The 26,095-nt window shown below is 37.7% G+C and overlaps 1 protein-coding gene across 3 annotated transcripts in view; it reads right to left on the bottom strand.

Annotated features, from left to right (window-relative positions):
- Nucleotides 1–1,163: 1,163 nt before the first annotated feature.
- PPIP5K2 (diphosphoinositol pentakisphosphate kinase 2) overlaps nt 1,164–26,095 on the bottom strand; it is a gene marked incomplete at its 5' end in the record, with an annotated part of 39,359 nt that continues 14,427 nt past the window's right edge. For 2 of the 3 annotated variants that reach the window (XM_084278720.1, XM_084278719.1), the window contains 17 exons: nt 1,164–1,288; nt 1,929–2,057; nt 3,554–3,685; nt 7,433–7,495; nt 8,397–8,516; nt 10,530–10,599; nt 11,869–12,042; nt 14,322–14,495; nt 16,663–16,779; nt 16,867–16,974; nt 18,287–18,401; nt 18,581–18,708; nt 19,560–19,783; nt 20,799–20,940; nt 22,307–22,489; nt 25,718–25,839; nt 25,944–26,069. In XM_084278720.1, the coding sequence (XP_084134846.1) occupies nt 1,185–1,288; nt 1,929–2,057; nt 3,554–3,685; nt 7,433–7,495; nt 8,397–8,516; nt 10,530–10,599; nt 11,869–12,042; nt 14,322–14,495; nt 16,663–16,779; nt 16,867–16,974; nt 18,287–18,401; nt 18,581–18,708; nt 19,560–19,783; nt 20,799–20,940; nt 22,307–22,489; nt 25,718–25,839; nt 25,944–26,069 (2,231 nt within the window). In that variant the 3' untranslated portion in view covers nt 1,164–1,184. Of the gene's footprint in view, nt 1,289–1,928; nt 2,058–3,553; nt 3,686–5,672; nt 5,733–7,432; nt 7,496–8,396; nt 8,517–10,529; nt 10,600–10,895; nt 10,920–11,868; nt 12,043–14,321; nt 14,496–16,662; nt 16,780–16,866; nt 16,975–18,286; nt 18,402–18,580; nt 18,709–19,559; nt 19,784–20,798; nt 20,941–22,306; nt 22,490–25,717; nt 25,840–25,943; nt 26,070–26,095 lie in introns of all 3 variants that reach the window. The other variant, XM_084278718.1, reaches the window with a different exon arrangement.

Genomic DNA, 26,095 nt, shown 5'->3' on the forward strand with positions numbered 1-26,095 from the left:
TTTGGGATAACTACAATTCAGTAATTTTTCATGCCACAGATAAAAATCACAAGAACTGCTGGGACTGGATGATTACTGATTACTGGATGATAACCCAAGTTCCACCAACTGACTAGAGCTTCTCTCAACTTTTATAACTTTTTTTTTTTAAATGAACTCTGTTGTCAAACCCCTAGATTGTGAGGAGAGAGGTATGAAAATTCCCAGGCCATGAAGAATCCTGAGTATATTCCAACAATAAGCACTCAGCTCTCATAGATGACAATCCCTCTCACTACTCTGAAAGGATGATAATAAAACATAGATGGAATATTTACAGTTTTTAGGATAAACTTACTAGCAGACCAGCTGTAACCATTTCTCGTTTTATAAAACCTGCTTTTTAATATCACCTTTTTGTAGAAATGTGGCAAAGCAAATAAAACTGCCTTTTGGTAAACAAAAGAAATTTTTGATAAAGATATAATAAAAGACAGTTTTATCTGCTGGATGATACACAGGTACCCGTATACACTCATGTATACTAAACAACAAAAGAGAAGGTGTATTTGAATGTTACAGGTCTGATGTAAACACAGAATAATAAAAAAAAAGTCAAAAGTGAAAATATTTTGATTCACTCCACCATGCCTAATTATTGCAGCATATGTGATATAAAATAATTAAAATGCAGAAAACATCTGCTTATCTTCAAAACCAGGCAAAAGAGATCTCTTTGGAAATATAGTTAAATTAAAAAAAAAGCTTCTAGCCAAGATGTGTGTTACATTCCATTCAGCCCACAGAGGAAATTCACAGGGAGATTATAAACTCCTGAAAATAGAAGTTTATAATTAGGACAATGCCTTTATTACAGCAATATCAGCGGAGCCACTGTAACACATACCACTGCATTGGTATTTTCATTTTGTACAAGTTTACAGTAAGTATTTGAAGATACTGAAAAGGTTCATGTGCAGCTTTTCCATTAAGGGTATGCAGTTCAAAGTGATAAATATATTTCCTGAAATGTTTTAGAAAATGAGAAAACACATTTGACCTAAATATGTAGCGTGCACACTAGATAACTGTGTATAAACTAAAGAGTCTTAAGTGCACTATGAACTGCAGACATAAATGGCTTTTGAAACTGCGTAATTCATCTGAATGCAGGTGTTTGAGGAGTTGCTTCCAGTTTCATCTGATCATTTCTTCTCAGAACAAGTTTCACCACTAAATTCTACATCTAGTGAAGCCTCTTCAAGAGATGGCTGAACATCAGGTACACAGACAGAAGATTCAGCGGTAGCTGCACAAAGGAAGAAAATTAAAAGTATTAGGATTTGCACTTAAAATACCTATGCTAAAAAGCACCAAAAGCAAGAAAAGTGCAGGGTTACCTAGCACAGAAACACAGAGAGAGCTGTACTGTATCTAACGAGATCAGACATGCAATGGGATTTTGTTCTAGGGGCCCTTTAAACAGCACAGCCATTCACAAGAGGTGTATCTGGCCAATAGCTCAGGCTTAACATGCTAGCGATTGAATGCATCATGTTATTGGCAGCTGTAGTCAGAACCTGATAACAGAGATCTGTCATAAAAGTTTAGAAAACATCTTAGAAATTGTGCCATTTAAATAAATACCCTTTGCTTGTCTTACTTGGCAATAGCTGCAAAACCCTTGTACTTCAAAATGAAACAAAACCCCACAAAGTTTCAGGCCACAGAAATTCTTTGAACCACTTCATAGAGTATAACAAAGTAACTATTAGCACAATTTTACTGCTAAAACTACTTGTGCAATGTTGTTGAGTTCTTGCTGACTGTAAAATGATCCCACTTACAGACAGGCAATGCTAAGAAATTCTGCAATATCTAAGAAATACCCCACTGCTCAAAAGGACGTACTGAAGTTAGTCGTTCTGCCTCTGACAGAAGCTACTTACGTAAGGTTGGTTTCTCTATTGCTATTCTTTCAGGCAAAGTTTCAAGTGGCGTTGGTTGAATTTTTGCAGGGGTATACGTATTTAAAGGAATTTTTCTTCCTGACAGTGGAATCATGTGAGTTGGAGAAGCTGGGGGTTGAGAGGGTGGGCGGGGAGAGAGAAGATACAGGTCACCACAGCAAAACACCAACAAGAACAATGACAGAGCTGTGTGTGTGTCCAGCAACACAGATGCCCGTTACACAACCTGATCTTGACCTGAGTGTCAAAACTTCAATGCTCAACAGAGACAAATCTACAAATCTCCTTACTTCAGGAAGTGACTTAACTTCACACTGCCAGCACAGTGAAGCCAAGTTTCAGTGACAGGTGCCTTGCCAGAAGACTGGCACAAGCATTACTGCTACTTTCCCCTAAGCTATGAAGGGTGCACGGGAATCCATTCAGTCCAAAATGCCGATGAAAAACACGTGCAGTAGAGACAGGTGTGCTCAGCTGCCAGCTGGGGCTTAACCACAACAACAGGAAAGCAAAAGGAAAACAAAGCACCTGTGGCCCCTATTCTGTTAGGTCGGTGTTCCAACCACGCCATCACAGGTGACAACCAACCCACCACAGAAGCATGACAGGTTTTTTAACATACTTTTTCATTGTGTGCTCTAAATTCTGAAGTGACTTTGAGGAAGCATGAACTTCCTAACCAGTGTAGCAAAACATTTCAAATAGCTGAGAACTTCAGAGTATCTGTAAGCCTCTATGACTTTTTTCAGTATTATCAGTTTTCTTGAACTGCTTATCTTTCTTCACAGATGTAGGAGGCTTACCCAGTCAAACCAGCTGCTGATTAAAATCTAAACTGTATAAAACTAAAAATAACAAACAAATAAATAAAATTCCTAACATCTAGATAGCTTTTGTGTCAGTACTAGCAAGTACAAATTTTCTGATCAAAGCATGAGTCTCTAAAGGTTTCCTCAAGATGAATAATTGTCAATCACCTGACACATGACTTAGAAGCATCCCAATACATGGTGTATCTGACCTAACTGAAGCCATTTCTGAAAACAAAGCACTAGAGTCACAATAAGAGATCATCTTCCCAGAGACATGGCACATGGGTAGAACGCAATTTGCATTTCAAGATCACTTGAACATGCAGCATAATCTACTAAAAAAAAAAAAAAAGTATCTGCAAGGCAGCCAAGATGAAACTTCAAATAATATTGAAGGAAGCAGAAAATAACACAGTTTTAAGATGTAAAAGGCAACATTGTTTAAAAACAAAACAAAACATTCATTGTCATTCAGCTAACAGTGAGTGTGTGGTGCTCAGACACTGACTGGGGCTGAACCACCACAACAGTACAGTGAAGTTCTTAATGTGAAGAAATAAACTAATTATGATTTCATTAAATGCTGAATTTACTGTACCAGTCAGAGACATTACGTCAATGAATTATGACAGTATCCATACCATAAACAAGTACCGCAAAAATTACAGTTTATGTACATATTTTTTTAAAGCACAGTCTTACATTTTTTTGTTAGCTCTAAGATACTAGAAAGATTAACCAGACAATATTTAACAACTGAAAATGAACAAATTTACAAATTAAAATCAGTACATGTATCCTGTAGATTTTCTCTTGATGGAGCAGCAACAGAGGCAAGAAATTCATCCACCTGCTTCAGAGACAAGGAGTTGTGTAGAGTTTCCAAAGGGCAAATAGAAGGCACCATGGAATATAGTTCAAAACCTGAAATAAAAATAATTAAAAAAAGGAGATATTTCCAAACATAAGAAAGGATTTAAGCTATTGCATAGGCAAGCGTTAATGCATTATAAAAAGTACTTATTTTAAATAATCTCATACAGACATAGTACTTTTGAAATCATGGACACTAAATATTATCGGAGTTGGAACAAGATGTGCCAATTTCCAGAGTGTACTGAACTAAATGTACCATGTAACATACTGTGGGATACAAATCCCATGGTACATGAAGTAGTCTTCAAACATTACAACAGTGCTCTATTCCCAAGCCAGTTCATGATACTAAGTTTGTCTTAGAGGAAAAGTAAGTCACTAAAAAAAAACCCAGCAAACAACTCAGGAAATGGTAGTATTTCTCCTACTCATTCTCATACCTGCCACAACACTAAATGACTCAATCATGGAGGTAAAATAGGATAGCTATGTTGTCAACTTTTAGAGACAAGAGCTAAAAATGCTGTAACTTCCAAGAAATAATTTTGCAGAATTCACATTCTACCATCTTCAGTATTCTGTGAAAACAAACTATTGCCTTAAATATCAAACAAGAACCACTGTTAGCACCTTGAGGTTACAAGTTTAACTTTGTAAGACATTTTTACACCTACCTTTTTGCATTTAAAAACAGTACTTAAAAGACCTAAAGTTTCACATTAGAACAGGTAAGTATAGCAACCCAAAATCTAAAAAAAATTATTGGACTTTGGCTACATTAGTATTGATCATACACCAATCATGCATATCCATATTACTAGCATACTAAAAAAACAATTAAACATCTTGGCAAAAAAAAATTAAAACTGCAGTTTTCTAAAGTGAAGCCAGTTTGGTAACTCAATGAACAGCTCCTCATCCAATTGCATTTCAGAAGAAAGTAAGTCCATCAGCATTTTCAAGGTACACCTGTAACATTGCAACTTTGCAACTCAATATTGTAAATTTACAGCTGCTACATTTCTTTTAAGGTATTTAAATGAAGAAACAATAGTGAATGAAATAATGTTTAGAATTTCAGTTCAAGGTACATTTATTAGAGATGCCATTATGACTGTGAACTGTTACCTCCCCCATGAGCATCAGTATTCCTGTGATATCCAGTGATCCCCATTCACTCCCCATTTAGTACTTTGCATAGAGAAGTAACTAAGCAAAATTTCAACCCCTAAATGTCTGTATTTGTATTTGGAGTCACCTTGGGCATATTTAAATCTGAGGGACAGTTGCTTCAAATATGCCATCAATTGAAGTGTACTTGTGTCAGCATCACTTATATTACAAATAAAATGTTGCATCTCATGGAAACTTGGTTTTCATGTACAAAAGAAATGCCATCACATACTCAATTGGTATTTTCCTAATAAAGGCAATAGCTGAGCCTCAGTGTAAGCACCAAGATGTTTGGCAGACATACTAATATCCTAAATAACTATGCATGCAAAGCGCAAACCCTTTCTTTGCATTACAATAAAATACAAGATTTATCTCTTTACCCTGGCAGAAAAATCACTGTCACTCTAGTGAGAATTATTTTTTAATTTTGTAAAGAACACAGTGGGACAATGTCAGGTTTTTAGTAACTATTACAGCTGTAGTGCAGTGTTGCAGAAAACCAGAAAGGAATTTCAAAACGCTCATTAAAAAAACCCCAAAACGTTGACTTCTTGACTTCTTTCAGGAATTCCACCCCCCATTACCCATATCACAGTATGTTGTTCTAGTATCTTTGCAATTGCATGATAAAATAGGAGAAATAAATTTGAATCTTAATGATTAAGAAGCCTGACAGTATCCCTTTAAAAACAAAACAAAACAAAAAGAAGAAATTGTCTGTAAACTAAAGGCCTTTGAATTTTGGCTATGTTTTGTCTTCAAGCACTGTCCCCATCAAAAGGCAAGACAATGAAAGGGTTAACGCTGTATCTCAAAAAGCCACCCTGCTGTCTTACATTTAAAAGCTATAGAGACATACCACTGGAGCCTAGAAATTCCACAGAGGAAATGGACCAGCACCTAAAGAGGTGTGGGTGTTCTGCACAGAGGCCCAGAAAATAAGGTAAAGCACTGTCTGGAGATACTTGTTTCACCATGTTCCTTGAACTAAAGATGGGGTAGTAGTCTGAAATGAGTTAAGAGGGTGTGATAACATAAAAATAAGAAAAAACAGAGTGAAAGGGACAAGGAGAATCAAAATGATAGTCCAGGGGACAGACAAAACAACATCAATATGTTCTTATGTTAGTAGAGAACCCTCAGAAACCTGCAACATACTTAGGTTTCAGAGGAGTTCATACAGCATGCATTAATCTTGTAGAAGATGTGTGGTAAACTGCTGCATTACATCAATGAGAACATTCACGGCATTCATTAAAGCAATTTTGATTCTTTTTTAAAGAATGCAGTCACAGAAAGATAGTGCTAAATGGAACAGAAAGTAATGCCATTAGACAGACTCAAATGCAGTTCTTACTTTCTGGTACTTTGGAATTATTACTTGGTTTGAGTCTAAAGATAAAAAAATGGACTCCTAACTTTCCTGTTTGAAATAGGACACCAGAATCGGCTTTTTAGATGAAACACAGTTGTAATGGTATTAATTCACAGCCTTACTATAGCAGTTTCCCTTCAAGAAGCACTGCAGAGCAAAAAGTCACTGTGGATTCCAAATGAATATAAAAAAGTACTACTTTGCTTCTCAGCAAACAAAAATTCAGTCTTTTTTTTTTTTAAACCTTGTGTCTAAGGAAACACATTTTGAATCTAACATGAAAATGTTGATGATTTCCACTGCAGTTTTGGTAGTATCACCATCACTGTCCTCAGCCAGCTGTCATGCACATTTTAAAATGGCAATTAAGAAATCTAGAAAAGCTACATTAAGATCCAGTGGGTGCTGAAGATTAAGTCGGGCTTTCATGAACAGGATACATTCTGGCCCTAGTTAATCATGTAGAAAGCTAGGCACTGTTTTGCTGAGGAAGAGAAAGACATACCTCTGTCCTGTGCGTTAAACCAGACTTTTTTTTTAACTATGGTAGACTGAAGACAAGTTAACTCTCACTCTTGAAGCTCAAGAGGTCAATGTAAGCAACAGACAGCCCTCTTGTTGTGATTTTTAGTGCAATATTTAAGCAATTTGCACATCTGATGAACAAAGAAGTATGATAAGGTAAAATAAATTTTTGTCTGATGATAAATATAGCAATTTATCATGAATGGAACCAAAGCTTCTGCTTTAGTTTTTTTTTTAATTTAGCATCACTTCAAGAAGATAGTCATAATCTTCAGTTGTCAATTCAGTGATTTATGTAGAATCAGGAAGCTCAGGGAAACAGCTCAGCAGGAGAAAGAAAAAGAAGAAGCTGCAGCTATCAAGAAGTGTAAGCCCAATAATGATCAGATTTAATTCTGGTTTTATTCTGTACCATACAGTCTTATTGCACAAGAAACTAGGGACAGTAATTTATTCCAGAGACCTTGATTAACAGTAGCACTTTTTCTCAAGGATTTTTCTGAGGAATTAATTTTGATGTTGTATTTATACTAATGAATGGTAAAGAAAGGATTTGGGATATCTAATGATTACAAATATATCTGGAGTTGTACTTGGAAGTTAGGAATGACAGACGGCTGGATGATACTGTACACCCCAAATTTGAAATAAAAATAAAAGGGATGAAGCAAGGAACCTTTTGTTTTCGTTTTTGTTTTTAAAATAAAAGCAAAACGTACCATTGGTTGGGTGTCGAGCAAATGAGATAGAAAACCTTTTAACAGCAGAACCGCGTGTGGTGTCTGAGAAAGAGAAAAACAGGTACCTGAAATTTATAACAGCTACCAAAAGAGGGACATTTTTAAAAAGGAAAGGAAGAAGAAAGAAAAAAAGATGAGAAGGTATTAGAACTGAGTGGCATGCACGAGGGACAAAGGAAAAGGGCTAACATCTAAGTAGAGGTTAAAAAGAAGAAAATTTGGATTGTTGGTGATTACAAGATGTGTAATGAAGTGTATGAAAACAAGCAGAATGAGCTGGTGATTCTGGCATACAAGGTTACATCATGTCAGAGTCGAACACTGAATACTGAATTGGGGGCAAGGGGAATCAGCATGTATACTGTTTCACCTCAGAGCTATAAAGCTGTGCTGTGCTTTGGCATCTTTACATTCTGAAATCTAATGGGAGTGTTTCTTGTCTACCCCAGATTATCCAAATCTGAGGATCTCCTGTTCCTTTATAATCCAAACCCCACTGGAAAAAAGGTCAGGAATCCTAAAATTTTCACCATCGGTATTTAAGTTAATAGTTTATAATTCCTTTCATTCCTTGTATATGCTCCAAGCAATTTACTTCATTTCAAGATCACTAAGTAATGATAAAACCTGAAGTTTGAAATGAGAAAAGGATTTCAAAACCGAATTTTTGGTTTACTTAAAAAAAAAAAATGCACTTGCTGAAATCTCCTGGCATGTATCACAAGTCTGTGAGCTGGTGTTCAAGACAGAAACAAGAATTAACTATGCTATTAAGTTAAACATAAGCAAGCTACAGGCAATAAAGAAGCAACAGAAACTCATACAATTAATACTAAGGCAAAGGATTCTAGGATTCCATTAAAATCAGTAACCTAGGTTTTATCTTTAGGAGTTTAATGTGGCACATGGGTTTGTGCGTGCATGTGCGAGAGTGTGCACATACCATCTATGAAGCCAGAAGAAGTCAGCTTTTTACGATGAGTACGAGCATAATCCTGAAGGTTAGGTGCACTTGAAGAACCCCCGAGCACTGAGGCGCTAAACAGGCCCGCACAGTGAGACCCTGATGGGAGTTAGAGAAAATACATACAAACAACCAGGTGTTCGTCCATTCACATTGGGGATGCATGCAGCATGCAAGCACATGGCTCTTACCACACAAAAGGCAGCTTTTGGCAGTGCCTTGGACAGGTTCACAATATGCTTGTAATGTCAGAGTGGTACTTGTAGGCTGAAACTATCATAATTTATTGTGCTTCTACTCATGACTCAGCACCCTCTGCTATTTGTGCAAAGAGAGGGCTGGCTTTAACAAAGTGAGTTCTTGTCCTGTTTTCACTTTTGGTAAAGAAAAGTTACCAGTTAGCATCAATGTAAACATAACAAAAACAACAAAACAGAAACCAAGATGATGAGGATGATGATGTGAAAATCGTGTGGTTTAAAACCTGCAATTCTGAAACAAATATAAACTGGGAAAATAGTGCCATTGCTTACATCCAAATCAACCTTTGAGATGACAGGCTGTAATGACGTAGTCAAGTGTTTCCACGGATTTGATATGGAAATATTTCTCTTCTAACCCCAACAGAATGTCAACCAAATTGAAAACACTCTAATTTGTATTTCAGCTACCAACATTGACAGTCCTACAAACTACAAAAAACGTGAAAGTTCCATCAACTTTAGCTTGACTTCCTCTGCTAAGACTTTGTACATCTCCATGCAAGTGAGACGCATTTTGCAACTCATGCATTCCCACCACTAGGATGGGAGTTCTAACAAGTCACTGAAAGCCACAGACATAAGTATAACAACAATTTTTATAATCCTCAACCGTAAGTGAAACTTACATACAATGAATATACTACTGATTGAAAGGAGAATTGGTATTTCACTCAGAACTGATCTTTTACATTTTTCATAAGCAGCAGCAGATTTTTAATTTTTTTTTTTTAATCAACTATCTATCCAGTGATTCTTCCTTTCATCATTTTTAATTTCCCTGTGAGGGGAAACATTACTAGCACATGTGACCAATCACAGCCAAAATAAATTGGTGCCTGGTCTGTGGCAAAAGCCTTTCACACCAAATGTAATACCTTAAATCTATGCACAGAAATACATCAACTTCCACAAGCCATATTGTATCACATACTGGCAAAAGAAAAGTTGTTTAACTTTAGCAAGCACACAATAAAGGACATGACTTTGATAAACAAGAGCACCTGATGTACGCATTTTACTAAGGGAAAAATATAATAGGGAGAAAAGTATCACAGAAAGAGTAGACATACAAAAAATACAGATGGTTACAAAGAAAGAAAAAGCTACGTCTAAGTTTATGCATATAGTTTACACATTTGCTATAATTCATTTTTCCCATGAAAAGACACACAGAAAAAAATACAATATTGATTCACAGTAGAGCAAGATTTCATATTTTTGCTTATGTCATACGTATGCCTGTTTCAAAGAAGCAACAGAGAAGCACCACTTGAGTTAAAAGAATTTGAAACAACTCATTGAATTATAGTATTCTAATGCTGAAAGGAAGAAACTGATTTTAGGAGAGGGAATGTGTGCAAAACCCCTGATGTTATCAAGAAACTTAAAATTTGTTTCCCATCCCCCTCCCCTTGGTAAAACACATTCAACTCCACCACTTGCCCATAGTCGGAAACCTTAATTCTGAAGAAAAGTATTTAAACAGTTTCCAGTGCAGACCATTTAAATCCAAAAGATTCTTGCAAAACCCAAAAATTCAGTCGTGCAGTACATTATCTTAAAAAGTTTGATTTAAGCTAAAAATAGTCCTGTGTACCTGTTGCAAGCTGTACAGTCAGTAGTGGGAACGGTCTCAGATAATTTGCTCTTTTCAGTTGTAATTTATTTAAAACTTTTGCTGCAGAAAAACTGTCCAGTTTATAGGCAGACATTCAGCATATAACACTGGTAACAAGTACTACTGAATCCTGTTAACATAAAAGCTATTCAAAGAATGTACAACTGTGCAGAACAGGGGGCAGATGAAAAGCTGCTAACATCAAATAAAATTTCAATTGCAGGCACATACCTAGACCACTCTGCTTTTGTTCCAGAATAGTTCTTGGTGTTCGTAAGTTACTATTGCTTTCTGATAGGACCTGGATGCAAAAAACAGAAAAATAAGGGAAAGTAGAACAGCAGCATGAATCATCCATTTAAGTTGATACAGCAGCCTGTTTCAGACAGACAAGTGTTAATAAGCTGTATGATAAGTGTTAGTAAAAATATGTAAATAAAACATGAAAGATCATGCAATATCCCCTTCTGAAGGGAGTCCATTTCACATATGAGTTCCTTGCAATGAAGTGGTGCAAAGCAAGCATTCAGAATGAGGAAGGACACAAACCAAGACAGGTATGAGAACAGACATTTGAGACATTTTATTTCATTTTACCAAATGCACTCTCCTAAACTGCGCCTGTATTGAAAAAAGGAGGGGAGGGAAGGAAAGACAGACAAGCTATTGAGGACACCACACAATCACTGATCCATGCACGGGCTCAATCAGTGTAATCTTCAGATGCTCACGCAGCCTTTACTGATATGAACTTTTCCTATGTAAATAGTTTTAGAATTTTTCACAACAAAAAGAAATTATGAAAATTTTCAAAGAAAAAGGATATGGTTAACAGAACACCATCCATTGTCACACATGTAAACAATATCTTGACAGACTAAACAATCTTTGGATATTCACTGGTACTTCAAAAGAACTTACTGTTTGTTTTCCACACCCCCCTTCCCTGTTGGCTTCCCCACTCCCTCTCTGCCTCCCCCCCCCACAAGCATTTAGAAATATCTTCAAAATATTGTACAAGCCAATGGATGATGTACTGTGTTGGGAGTTTTAGATACCTCCGGGTACAGAAGGCAAGAATTATTAGTGCTAGAGTTTGTTCCCTGCAATAGTTAATACCAGGCCACTGAAAATATGATATATGCAAAACAAGTTTTGAATAGCAATATGGAATACCAAATAAATTATTTTTAATGGTATTGGTTGCAATTATTAAAAAAAATGTTTTTCAATTTACCTACCACCAAATTAAGCAATGCTGTTTTTAAAGTCTTAAAGGACAACTAAACCAAAGCAGAAATCTGTTTCATTAGGCAGTAGACTAAGTCTTTTTTACTGTGGTTACATTTGCAGTTCCTATAAAGAAACCAAATTTTAGGAAAACATGTAACACATTCAGTGGAAAAACATGCACTTGCTCTTTTTCCCCCAAACATTCTCGGGAAGTAATTTTAAGAAGTGGAAGAATTTGCTTCAAACATAATCCATAACAAGGGATTAGATGTCCTTAAAGACAGTTGGTTGTTGCTTGGAATGCATAATAATGTTTAATGAAGTAAAGTTTAAAAACCTGTTGCCATGAGCCAAAAATACTGGATGTGAAAGCCAGTGATTTAGGGGAGACAGGGGAAGAAGTGATTTGTTCCCCTGATCTGCGTCTTCGACGCCCAGTACCCACACCACTGGTGTAATGCAGCCAGGTACCAATACACTCTGGGCTAGACACACTCAGGGGGCTCTCTTCCTGGAAGTGAGAAAGGGGGCAAAAAACAGCAAAGCATGCAAAGTTAGATTCAACAGAGCCAAATGAACAGAAAAGAAAAAAACCCAATCTGCTTGCACCCTTTTATATGTTGCTTTTAAAACTATTGAACAGTGTATAGGGAAGAGTAAGATTACACTACTAGGAAGTTATCAGTTGCACTTACATATATTCATCCAATTTTATCTTTCAATACAATACTTTAATCAAATTTCTGATAGACTATTAGATATGAGAGAAAAGTAATTATCAATAACTGACTCACCATTATAAAAATTTCCCACATGTTGGAAACAGAACATCTGTTACCCTTAACACACTGTTTAATAGTTTTCACCCTCTAAGTGCATTAAAACTTCCTATTTCATTTCTAGTCTATCACCTTATTTAAAAGATTCTCATTTTTAGAATTGCCCTTAAGACTTTACAGCTGACTCACTACTAGTAGCACCAACCTGACTGGTAGTAGCTTTCCAACCTTAAAAAGACCTCAAAATTATCTGATGCTGAACACCTATTGAGACTTCAAGGGAGGACAGTGTCAGGCTAAGAGTCTCCTATGCCCTAAATCTTTATGGATCATTAGCAATCAACATTTTTAGCAATACAGAATTTGATCCCCAATGCTGATGAGTCGTACTTCCTTGCATGATCTTTGGTTTTGTGACTTAATCACAGTTGTAATTCTTCTTTAAATATTGCTGAATATACCCCAGATTAAATTTTCCATATAATCTCACACCTGACAGTGTCCTTTCAGATTAATGGACATAGGTGAAGAGAGAATTGCCTTACGGGGGGAGGGGAGAGGTTCAAGGCAGTTGCAGTTTAAGTTGCAATGACTACTTTTTTTAAACACGTCAAAATACTATTTGGTTTAAATATTCCAAACACTGATTTTGCAGATTTTAGTAGGCCAGATTAAACTTTCCATTCTACTTTTTGAAAAAAAGTTTTTTAGTGTCTGTTTTCTTTAGATTGGCTATTTTCTTTCGGCAAATAAACAAGCACTGAATGCTGAAACACATTCCTTCTGAACATGTCTGCACAGTCAAAATTTAGTAATTTCTGTTGATATATTTTGAAAGTAACTTCTAAATAGTTTATGAAAATGAAAATGGTTAAAAATTTGAAGTAATAGTCAATAGTAATAGTTGTGTGTATGTGAACTCATAACTAGGAGGGGAGTTTGCATGATCATAGTGAAAACAGCTTTTAAAAATCAAAAATACTGATGTGAACACTTGTTTATGAAAAAACTTGGAAATAGAAAATGTAAGACATTCACATTTATTATCTCTGTTAATTTATGGAAGTCTTGTGAAGTTATACAGATGTCCTTATAGTAAGGAACCATGCATCTTTTTCTCTCCAACTACCAATAACCAAGTTACTTGCAAATCTGTAGTACTTTCATTGCATACAGACAGCCCATTCCCAACACAAACATGAAAGGAAAAGCTTTGGGTGTGAATCTTCATTTCTGATGGTTTTAAGCAACTGAAAATGAGGCAATAAGAAGCTGTTAGTCTGCTTCTAGCATTAATATCACAGACGTGCCACTATGCACCATCTGAAGTTTCACCACTCATTGGTATAAATGGTATCAGTGACAGTGATATGCACCCCCCCACACCTCTGTGACATTAAAGCTGTATCTTTGAAGCACCCCTAAATAGCCTTCAGGACAGAAGACTAGACTATTCAAGATGTTACCTAAAGAATTAACACAAACCCCACCCACTTAAAAAAAAGCTTTCAGTTTATTTTCTTACCTTCAGATACTTGACAAGTGGAGTCAGTTTCACCCCACATGAAAGCAGAAGACAGGTCTTTCACCTCCTGTACCTCCCCTACCACCCCCAATCCCTCTATTCCCTCTCAGCATGATCACCCTGAAGGTTTGCTTATTTCCCAGTAACAGCTGTCTTGCAAGGATGAATACAAAAGCAAGGTGTGTTAGTTTGAAGATGAAGGTTTAGAAAAATTCTTCATTTTCAAATACTGGCTTTTCTAAAACAGCTTAAAAAGAAAAAAGGAATTAAGTCTTATCACAAATTAACAAGTCATTCAAAAAGGAAAAAAATTTCTTCAGACAAATTACTGCCATGGAGGATTTCCCATGGAGCAACCCTTTTGTGAGAGAGAACATCACACTGGTTCTGTGTAACCAAAAGCTGAATTAAGTTTGGTTTTGTTTTGTTGTAAGTAAGCAAGTGTTATTTTATGTGAAAGACATTAGCTGGAACATAAAGACTTACTTCAACAGAACCAATCTTCCTGGATCTTGGGAGTGGTGACTTTCTGTGTATGTGAATTGGGTCTGATACCATTGGCTTGAACATCACTACTGACCGATCCGTTTCATCTCTTTTAGGAGCATGTGCCTCCTCATCACTGTCATTTCTATGAGAGGTTTTCTTCGAGCCTTCATTCTACAAAAAAACCCTTAATTAATTTTCATTAATTAGAACATAATTTTCATTAATTAAACATAATTTAATTACATGTGGATGATACTAAGATTGGTGTTGATCTGCCACAGGGTAGGCAGACTCCACAGGGAGAGCTGGACAGGCTGGAGACTAATTGCATGACATTCAACAAAGCCAAGTGCCAAGTCCTGCACTTGGGTCACAAAAAGCCCACAGAAAGCTACAGGCTTGGATAGGAGTGGCTCAACAGCTGTCTGGAGGAGAGACCATGGGGTGTTGGTCAACAGATGGCTGAATACCAGACAGCAGTGTGGCCAAGAAGGCCAATGGCATCCTGGCCTGCATCAGAACAATGTGGCCAACAGGAGTAGGAAAGCGATCCTTCCCCTGTACTCAGTGCTAGTGAGGCCACACCTGGAGTACTGCGTTCAGTTCTGGGCCTTCTTCACTACCACATGGACATCAAGCTGCTTGAGTGTGTCCAGAGAAGGGCTGCAAAGCTGGTGAACGATTTGGAAGACAAATCTTGTGAGGAGCAGCTGAAGGAGCTGGGATTGTTTAGTCTAGAGAAAAGGAGACTGAGGGGAGACCTCATCGCTCTCTGTAACTACCTAAAAGGTGGTTGTAGTGAGGTGGGGGTTGGTCTCTTCTTCCTGGTAACTAGTGATAGGACAAGGGGAAGTGGTCTTAAATTGTCAGGGGAAGTTGAGATTGGAGATTGGGAAAAATTTCTTTACTGAAAGGACTGTTAGATACTGGAGCAGGATGCCCAGGGAGGTGGTTGAGTCACCATCCCTGCAGGTGTTTAAAAGAAGAGCAGATGTTGTACTTGGTGACATGGTCTAGTGTTGGACCTAGCAGGACTGGATAGATGGTTGGACTCAATGATCTTGAAGGCCTTTTCCAACCAAAACCATTCTATGATTCTATGGTTCAATTTAGCTGCACATTTCACAACATGAAGACAGAAGTGCCTGTTAAATAAATCTTCTGTGCAAACATAAAGCAAACTGATTCAAAGAAAACAACACGTAAATCACTTATTATTGAACAATTTGCTTTAAACTTTAACAATCTATTTGTATGTGATCCTAAACAGCCACTGCATATGACAGCCTAGTCCTAATTACCAGCCAACGCATCTGACTCCAATTTTATGTTGACATAGTAATAAAATCCTAGCTCCATAAGTGTGGCAAATGCATCCCCTGACAAAGCCCGTAAGAAAACCTTCCCACCAGTTTGAATGATGCCCTCATGGCAGTGGCCATCTCAGGGGACAGGTTACAAAGCTGGAGTCTTTGGCCAATGGGAGCGCTACACGACCCTATATGACCACACAGATTCAAACTGGATGTGCAGTCTCGCAAGAGAGCTGTTTTGTCTCCTTCAGGGCAGTTGGAAGCTCTCCCTGTGGGTTGGGATGCCACCTATGGTTCATCTGTCCAGACTGAATGACCTCATCTTGCGTGGGTGTGTGATTTTCCACAGTTTGGGTTATCAACAATAAACTTTAGGAGCTCTTAAATCAATGGTGTAGTATTAGCATCCTGACTTGACATCCCGAACCTGTGGTAATGTCTGTTGGAACCTCAGAGGGGTTTACATTAGTTTGACTTTTTTCCTTCCATCTGGTAAAATAAATGAGCAAATGCCTTTTCTTTTTTTCCCCCCAGTTTGTTAACTGGCCTGGCCTGGTTTATGAGGCTCTGTGACAAGAAGTCAATAGAATAATTCCAGCCAAGCTTTGCTTTCCTTCATTTCTCAAACAGCAGGTGGTGACTCCACACGCCTGTCCATACATATAAATCCTTTGGCAATGAACTGTATTCATAAACATGCCAAACTAACTTACCTTCTTAAGTATTTCTCGCTTGCCAGAGTTATCACTGATGTGACACTGATGTTGATAACACTTTTCTTACAGTAATTACTGCATATTACTAGTAATGTTTTTGGCACAACCACAGAAGGTCCAAATTATCCGCGTGCATTACCTCAGTATTCAGTAAAAATGAAATACATTGAAATTGCCTGTATTTTAGTAGCTGTTTTTCTACAAAAATAAAAATGACATTTGTAATTTTTAGCTAACAAATTCCTAGTACCATTTTAGGTATGTCCATATCCAGAAAATTTCTGCTTTAAAGAAAGACATAATTATTACCTCTCTGGAGGCAGGTCTATATCCATATCCAGCTGGTAAATTTTTATCTTCCTCACAGCCTTTGGCTCCTGGACTGAAGTGTAGCTCTACATGAAAACGTTCTTCTGAAGAAAGTTCCTGAAGGCAAATGATTAAATATGTTTAGACTTTAACAGATAGCTTAGCACTACTCTCTTCTGAAGATACTTAAAACATTCTAAATACCTTGTTTGGATCCTCATAAAGCATGATAACAATCTGTGTCATGTAATTGAGTTCATTGACAACATTTAAATAATCCATAGCTCGTTTCCATTGTTCATCTTTTGATTCCTTATGAAGGAAAAAAAAAAATCAACAAATAAAACTCTGACTTTTTTTAAAAAGACTGGTGGTTTCCCTTTTTCCCCATATACATGGATTTTACACTCACTGCAGAAGTACAAAGCTTTTAAAAGCCAAGGAAAAAACAGAGATACAATTAGGAAAAAAAGTGACTTAAAATTACCCATCAAACGAATGAAAAATGAAGGTCAGAAGTTTTCAGATTCTATTTTAGTGCATCTTTTGTGTTCTTTCACCAGACGATAAATGTTGTGTAGACAGAGGCACTATTTTAAAATCCCCTTTTGGGAACTGTTAATTTTGCAATAAAGTAATTTAAACTAGTATACTGTGGAAAATGTTTCCAGATACCACTCTCTACCAGTCATATAGTAGACAAAGGCTTTCACTACATAGAAGAAAAATAACAATCACATCCCAAGCTATTTAAAATCTCTATTCACTTCTCCTGTGCTCTAGAAAAAATACATTTAATAATCCACTTTAAGGGAAACTTAAGAATTTTTCGGTCTAAAACTAGAAGTGTATCTGCTGTAGCATGTGTCACAGAGGTCTAGGATTAAAAATACATTTTGCTATCAGTGAGTTTAGTTATCTATTACCAGAAGCAAGGATGTCAATACAATAGTCTCAAAATTTAGTAAAGTAATCAAGCTGTATCTTAGAAGTTGCCATGTAGGCTTTGTGGTGCTGCATTTATTCTCTTCCACAGCTCGGTTAGGTGATTTATCTATGTGGAGACCTTGCATTTTTCAGTCTTGGTGACTAAGAGATGAAGAATAGTGCATCACCTTCAAGGTATTCTAGGACAGCATAGGAAACTAAGACAATCCACTGAACAGGATAAACTTTGCACTACATACCCTTCTTGAAGTCAGGTAGGGAGGTCTTGACAATATGCCAACAGTAAAAAATAAGCCAGTCTAGACTTGAATTCAAGAGAACCCTTAATGTTAACTTGAATAAAAAGTGTTGGAATAATTATAGCTGACAACTTAAGATGAAAAAATTGATTATCTGTCCTTTTCAAGTATCTTTGAGATCATAGCATATCAAGTGGAACACACCAACAGAACGCAGAATTCTTTTAAAGGGCGTGGTGATTTCCACCAATGTGCACACCAGCAATGAGAAATATATTCCTGAATATATAATAGCAAAACAAATGTTTGAAACAGTGTGAAAACTTTCTTAAGTGGCTTTGAAATGTAAGTTTTCAGTTGATACAATTTTAATAAGATTGAGTCCTCTTGGTTCCTCTCAAAATACCAGAGCTTAACAGAAAAAATGTTCAACTTACATCACATAAGGCACCATAACGAAGGGTGGATAATAGGGAATGGACATGACTCTCACTGGTGAAATACAGCCGTGTACGAACATGGCGTTCAGGGGACATAACACCCCTGGAATAACTTGAAAGAAGAAAGTATCTTATTAGACCATAATGAGATGTGTCCCTATTTTAGAAATAGCTGTCAACTATTAAATAAATCTTACTGCTTAAATTACAAGACGACATTTCAAATACGAAAGCTATGGAGTATCTCCATAGAGTCATCTCCATGTAAAGGTGTAAAAAAGTAAGACTTACAGAGGGTGAAGCTTATTTACAGTATCATCATCTTGAGTTCTCTGAAGGTCAGAACGGATTTTTCTAACTAGAGGAGTACAGTAACCTTTGGCAATCTCTAGTTTCTCAGCCTTAGAAATACCATATTCCTGTGTGAGAAGAAACTGAGTTAAAATTCAGTTAAGGACAGAAATGCCTTCTAATTCAAATCTTGCATTTTTACTCATCCTTCTCTAACACTATCCAAAATTTAACAGGCTCACAACACATACTTAGTTATCACCGCTCTTTTTCTCCTCCCTGTCAGGGAATTTGAGACACGTACAACAGCTCTATTACAACGGTGCTCTGTAACTTGGGGAAAGCTTTACCCTGTTCTGTCCTGTTACCACAACGCAGTTTAAATGTCTTACAACACTTTGGAACTAAACCTGAGTTTAACAGCCTGTAGTATATGGAAGTTTAACTTGTCTGCTTCTGGCCTGAAATTCTGTAAAACTTAACACGTACATTATTAGCAGGGAGTGTTAGCATTTTAAAGGAGTAGAAAAGTGTCTTTAAATTTAAAATGCTTAAAACAAGTGAAATTAGATAGATTAGGGTTAAGAGTGTCCCTTGCAAAGTGTCTGTATATGAAATTTCTAACAGCAAGAAGAATAAAATGAAAAGCTATTTCAGAAGACACTGTTGTTCACAGGGACTCCATCTATGAAGAATGGGTGGGACAAACCATTTTATTTTAGTACACTGCAGTACAGAAAGTAGACGTGGTCACTGCTTAAACTGGTAAGAGAAAAAATCACTTTGAACACAGTTTAATGAATTATGAATCCATGTTTTTTACAAAAAATAACTGGCTTGCTACCTAAAAGTAAGAAGTAATGTTAAAAGCTCTTACGACTGCAAAATACAGGAACCTTTAACAGAAGTGTCACAATAGACTTTTTCACAAAATTTGAAAAAGGATTTATTTAGCTATATAATAACTAACAATGCTTACCTGAGGTATCACAATGTCAGCTAAAGCCTTTGAAAGCCTGTATAATTCCATGGTGTTTTCTAATTTTAACGAGCCATTGTGCTGCACGTCATATTTTATACAGTCGTAAATATCAGGAATTTTGCTAATATCATATCTTCCATTTTTTGTTTTAAAGTCTTTTTCCAGCTTGGCCCACCTGCGCAGCATCAGTTCTAGTGTTTCACTGTGGTACAGCTGAATATCTGGATAGACACATATCTCATAAGTAATCAAAGCCACCCAAGTATCGAAAGGGAAATTTTAATTACAGCAGTAAAGCTGACTACAGAGGGATAAAAGGGGTCAAATAAGTAAACCACAGCACCTCTTAGGGCAGGGAACAGATATGCATATGGTTGATGTTAATGCTGAAAGCATCATAGCCACACAGCTACATCAAGATAGAAAGCTTTTCTGCATGAATGCACCACTGGCCCCTTACACAAAGCTACAACACCAAGAATAAACTGTCCTGCAGCAAAGATCATATCAAAAAAGCAACATAAAAAAAGCTGTAAGGAAATTCTAGGAAGGAGGGCAAAGAGTAGGACTTCTTTACTTTAGAACAAATCACACATCCCATATGAGTCTCTCCTGCATGTGTCAACAGCAAGAGCCAAAAGGTTGGTAGAAAGAATGGATTACCCCCATCCTAGGACAGATGATTAGACCAAATCGATAAAGAACACTCACACTATATACAGGTGACACTTGTAACGCTCAGCTTCAGAAAAGAAGCTGTTTGCATGCTATACACTGCAGAGAACAATGACAGAAAATATTCCTGTATTTAGCTAGTAACAAAAAAAGCACTCTGTTCTCTTCCAGACCATGTTTCCCACATCACTGTTTACCAATGGTTAACACTGAACATCATGCTATGCAATATTATTACACATCATAACAGCAAGCAACAGATCTTCAGCAAAGATAAATAGATACATTTTTATATTCAAGTAACTTAGCTATTATACCATCTGCTTTTCCTATTACTTTTGTGGACTATTGAGTTTCAAGTAATTCAGTCAAACATTTGAGGACCAGACTGAACTTCTGAACAACACAAAGACCCCCTACCTATAATATGACCACATGTTCCTCCTGCTTTTTGCTCTAAAATGAGGCATGTGGAATCAGACTGTGAAAACCTCTAGCCCACTGTTCTCTCTCAAATGTAAACAAGAGAAAGTAAATATAGCTTCAAAAATGTTTACATACCTGCAGACTTTGGATCTTCCATTCTTTGCCTGATCTGAGAAGTCAAGCTCTGGATCAAGGAATAGACCTTGTCACACGTTTTTACAGGATTTTTAATAACCTGCATTGATTTTATCAATGAGATGCTTCCAGATGGAGTAAGCTGAAATTTGAGATAAACACAAAATTACCTAAACAAACTAATAAGATTTGAAAAAATATTGGGGAGATAATATGGAACATATGAAAGGTTCCAAGTATTGGAGAAAAAGTGTTCAAGCAGGTTGCTATTAATTTTTTAAACCATTTCTCAACTACATATTCCTTTTGTGGCATTAAGAAAAGCAAGTATGTTGAAAGGTAGTAATATTTACTAGATATTCGAAGATGGCAAGAAATTTCTATGGCAACTAATTCTGTAAAGCAAACCTGAGCAAGTTCAGGAGTTTCTAAAACTTAGGTTGTTCCAAGGCAGAAATAGTTGGTTGATGGTTAAAAGTTAGCATGCAATTAGCAACTTCCCATACCTTCCTTTCAACTAACCAATGTTTTCAAAAACCTACAAAAAATTCTGTAAGAGATGTTACAGTTAGGCTATGTGCCTCACAAAATACTTCTCGTTCTGTAAAGTACCCTCCTTGGCATAACTGGAAGGAAGAACCAGATTTGCAATACTCACTGAAGAAAAAATTTTTTCTTTTCCTGCCTTAGTTTTCTGTTTCTATAAGACTGCAGCACCCAGACAAAAAGGAATTCTCTAAATGCACATATACCAAGAACATACAAGGTGTCCACCAGAGCTCACTTACAGAAACTGTATAAGCTACAAATTACCACTATTGAGTCCTACTACAATACAGTCAATATCCATGTAAGTGAGATACAGTTTAGCCTATTTTTTCCCAAGAAGCAATTATATAAGACAATAATTTATATAAATAACTTTTACATATCTATTTGCCATTTCCCAACTTTGATCAAATGTATAGGATAATTTGGATATGGAAAATGGGTTCTGTATTAAACTAGCATAAACTATAATAATATGCAATTTAATGTGTTAACGAGACATTTCCTTTCATTGATTAGGAAGTACTCTACTGGTTTTCAGCACCTCAATATTCCTAGATTTTAAAAAAAGGCCTTTAAACAGATTAAATATTGAACACCTGCAGGAGGCAAGCAATACACTTTGTAATGCCACACCCTGTCAAAGTAAAGATTACAGAAAGTGTAAACAATATATTTTAATTTCTTGAACAATTGAAGTACATTTAATTGAACAGCACAAGAGATTTATGAACACCCATCTCCTCCTATTTCAAAGTTTGTAGCAGTTCTGATTACTTAAATTGCAAGACAGCTGAAAATATTTAGTATCACAATTAGTACAGCTTCCTTGGTAGTTCAAACTATTTGCAAGCACACATTTTTTCAAAATAGATACACAAAATCTCTGCTCATTACTTTTACACCGGAATTTGTGTGGCTATTTGCTTCATTTCCTAAGAAACTAATCATATGCTAACCTTATCATAGTCGTCAGCAGTAAATTCTCTGTCCCTCTGGAGAATCTCATGGAGTCTTGCTTTAACACGATGCTGACAACTGCTTAAAGAATCACTGTCGCTGTCCAATAGACCATTCATATTAGCACTTTTTACCATCTGGACAAGAATAGGAGTCAGCTCTCCCTCTAATGCCAGTAGTCCCTGAAGCAAATAATACAATTAATCAGGCAAACAGATAAAGATGAGAATATAACAGTACCTTAAAAACCAACCTAAAGTACTGTTTTAAGTTCAAGACTGTATCACTTTTCTATAGATCAAACAGGGACTTGGTAGACAGTGCATATGTCTGCATGGAAATGGTCCCCCAAACACTGCCTTGATGTGCAGGATTCCTATATTTGGTTCAACAATGATGGTGAGATATCACAGAGAAAGCTCCTTATCACCAGTTGAAGTGACCCCAGCATTTCAGTAGTGCCAACAATGCTCTCGTGAGGCCACAGCTGTCTAGGTCTTGGGTTGCAGGGGTGTGCACGGGTGCCTTCTCCCTGAGGCTGGGAGCAGTATCAGCTTGACTGGTGGGGGACATGCTTTGCTGAAGGGAAGGACTGAGTCACTAGACAGTAGCTATGGAAGAGCTGGCAAACCCAATAGCATCTGGGAGAACAAACAGGAGACAGAAGAGAAGCCAAAAGCCCAATCCGTCTGGCACAGAAGGACAGTCAAAGGCTACAGCTGAACAAGAGGTAAATGGAGACTTCCAAAATGGAGAAGTCTGGAAACATGTCATTTTTTTTTGGCAACTGAAGGCTCTGGGATAGATAAGGAAGAAAATCAGGTCGCGTCTCAAGATCTAGGAAAATGTGCAGATGGCTGAAATACTTCTGTACCAACACATGGGGCATAGGAGAAATAAGAAGTCTGAACATTTGCAGTGCTTTACGTTTATTCAAATTACAGAGATGTGGTGAAATAGGTCATCTGAATGGTGTTTTGCTATAGCAAGATACAAGGCCTTTTGGAAGCCTGGGAGGCAAGGAGGCAGAGTTGGGTTTGATAGAAAGGAGTAGCCTGAACATTGGGACCTGTGCTTTCAACCAGCAATGAGCAAGTTGAGATCTTATTTATATGCAGAAGACAAACAAGCACAGGGCAACATCATGGTGGGACTCTGCAACAGACTACCTGATCTAAAAGGGGAAAGAGATTAAGCCTTTTTTTGACACTACTAGAGAAAGCCTCCTGATTACAGGCTCTGTTTTCAATGGAGGCCCCTAGCCCTTGGTATGTCATACACAGGAACTACTGCAGGGGACAAGCAATCCAGATTTCTAGAGAACACCCAGGACAATTCTTTGACACAGGTTAGTGATGAAACATTGAGCATGGAAATCCCCCTGGACCTGTTACTCAGATGTGTCAGGAAAGTGGAGGTCAAAGGCAGCCTTGGTAATTGAAACCTGATATTATATATGTACATAAGTGATAAAAACAAGACAAGAGAAAATCTGGACCCTCTCCAGAAGGAGACCTGGTTGTCCAGGATATGGAGAAGGCTGAGGTACTCATCAAATTAACTGTCTCAGCAAGGTCCCTAGTCACACTTCCCAGTTCACAGAAGGCAAAAGCAGGGACTGCAAGAAGGAAGATCCACCTACTGAAGGAGAAGAGTAGGTTTGAGAATATCCGAGAAACCAAAAGGTGAACAAGTCCACAGGACCTGATGTGATGAATCCATGGGTCCTGAGCAAAATGGTGGATGAAGAGGCTAAGCCACTCTTCATCATATTTAAAAAGTTGTGTTTGTCCAGTTAAGTTCCCACTGACAGAAAAAGGGGATCATAACTCCCATTTGTAAAAAGGGAAAAAAGGAAGAGTCAGGGAACTACAGGCCAGTCGGTCTCACCTCTGTGCCAAGCAAGTTCATCGAGCAGATCCTCCTGGAATCTATGCGGAAGCACACGGAAAATAAGAAGTTGACTGGTGACAGCCAACATGGCTTCAGTAAGTGCAAATAATCCTCAACAAATTTGGTGGTCTTCCACAAGAATGTTACAACATTGGTGGATAAGGGAACAGCAACTTCTGTCATCTAGCTGGACTTGTGCAAAGCATCTGACGCTGTCCCACATGACATCCTAGTTTCTAAACTGAAGAGACACAGATTTGACAGATGGACCACTCGGTGGATAAGGAATTTGCTGGGTGGTCACACTTGAAGAGTTTAGGTCAACGACTCAATGTCCAAATGGAGAACAGTAACAAGCAGTGTTCCTCGGGGATAGTGGGACTGAGTGCATCCTCAGCAAGTTAGCTGATGACACCTGGCTGTGCGGTGTGGTTGATATGCTGGAGGAAAAAGACGCCATCCAGAGGGACCTTGACAGGCTGGAGAGATGGGCCCAAGAGAACAGCATGAAGTTTATCAAGGCCAAGGGCAAAGTCCTGCACGTGGGTCAGCACAATCCCAAGCAGAGCAACAGGTTGGATGGTGAATGGATTGAAAGCAGCCCTGAGGAGAAGGACTTTGGGGTGCTGCCTGATGTAAAGCTCAACATGAGCCAGCAATGTATGTTTGCAGCCCAGAACACCAACCATATCCTGGGCTGCATCAAAAGAAGTGTGACCAGTAGGTCAAGGGAGGTGATCCTACCCCTCTACTCTGCTCTCATGAGACCCCACCTTCAGTACTGCGTCCATCTCTGTGGTTGCCAGTACAGGAAAGACATGGGCCTGCTGATGCGAGACCAGAGGAGGGCCATGAAGGCTGAAGTACCGCTCCAATGAAGACAGGCTGATCGAATTGGGATTGTTCAGTCTGGAGAAGAAAAGGCTCCTTGGGAGACCTTATTGTGGCCTTCCAGTACCTGAAGGAAGCTTACATGAAAGATGGGGAACGACGCAGCATAGTGACAGGACAAGTGGTAATTGTTTTAAACTAAACCAGGGTAGATTTAGGTTAAATATGAGGAAAAATCTGCCTGGAGAAGCTGTGTTTGCCCTCTCCTTGGCAGTGTTCAGGGACAGGTTGCATGGGCTTTGGGCAACCTGGTCTAGCACAGGGTGTCCCTGCCCATGACAGAGGGGTTGGAACTAGCTGATCTTTCAGGTCCCTTCCAACCCAAGCAACTCTATGATTCTATAGTTTTGCTGGTTTTTACTGGAAAGGACTAAGGTGTGCTTCTAAGGCTGTGTAATTAAAATCTGTCTGCATCCACTGAAAGAAGTTGAAATGCTTGGCACATTATTTGGGTACATTTTTACACTGAACTAAATACTCTTTAAAAATACATTTCCTTTAAAAAACTGCCTCACTATACACTGTGGACCCTAGTGAACCATAAATCTCCACGATCTTCAAAAGAAAAAAAAAAAACTTGAGAGCATGAGAATTTTTAAAATTAAAAACGCAGTTTCACATTGTACCTTTGCAAAAGCTGCTGCAGTCATCTGAACTCTTCCCTCATCAGAAGCATAGATTTTGAGATCATGTCGGTAAGTGCTATGTAACCTAAGTAAACCACATCCAGGAAATCCAGCATAATCTCCTACCAAAACAAACACCTTGCTGAAACTCTCATTTTGCACATGATTATCTTCAAAAGGGATTTATGGTATTCAACACATTTTAAAAAATGTTTTTTTTTTTTACCTTGTCCACCTGGATACATACACCTGAAAGCCCTTCCAAGCTCCTCTGCTTGAACCCTGCCTGCAGGGGTCAATTCTCCTCCCCATTTTAAAACCAGAAGCAGGGATGGTTCATTTCTTCTATTATCTAATTGTACACAGAGAGAGGAGTTT

The sequence above is a fragment of the Gallinula chloropus genome, assembly GCF_964237585.1.
Source record: "Gallinula chloropus genome assembly, chromosome: Z".
Lineage (NCBI taxonomy): Eukaryota > Metazoa > Chordata > Aves > Gruiformes > Rallidae > Gallinula > Gallinula chloropus.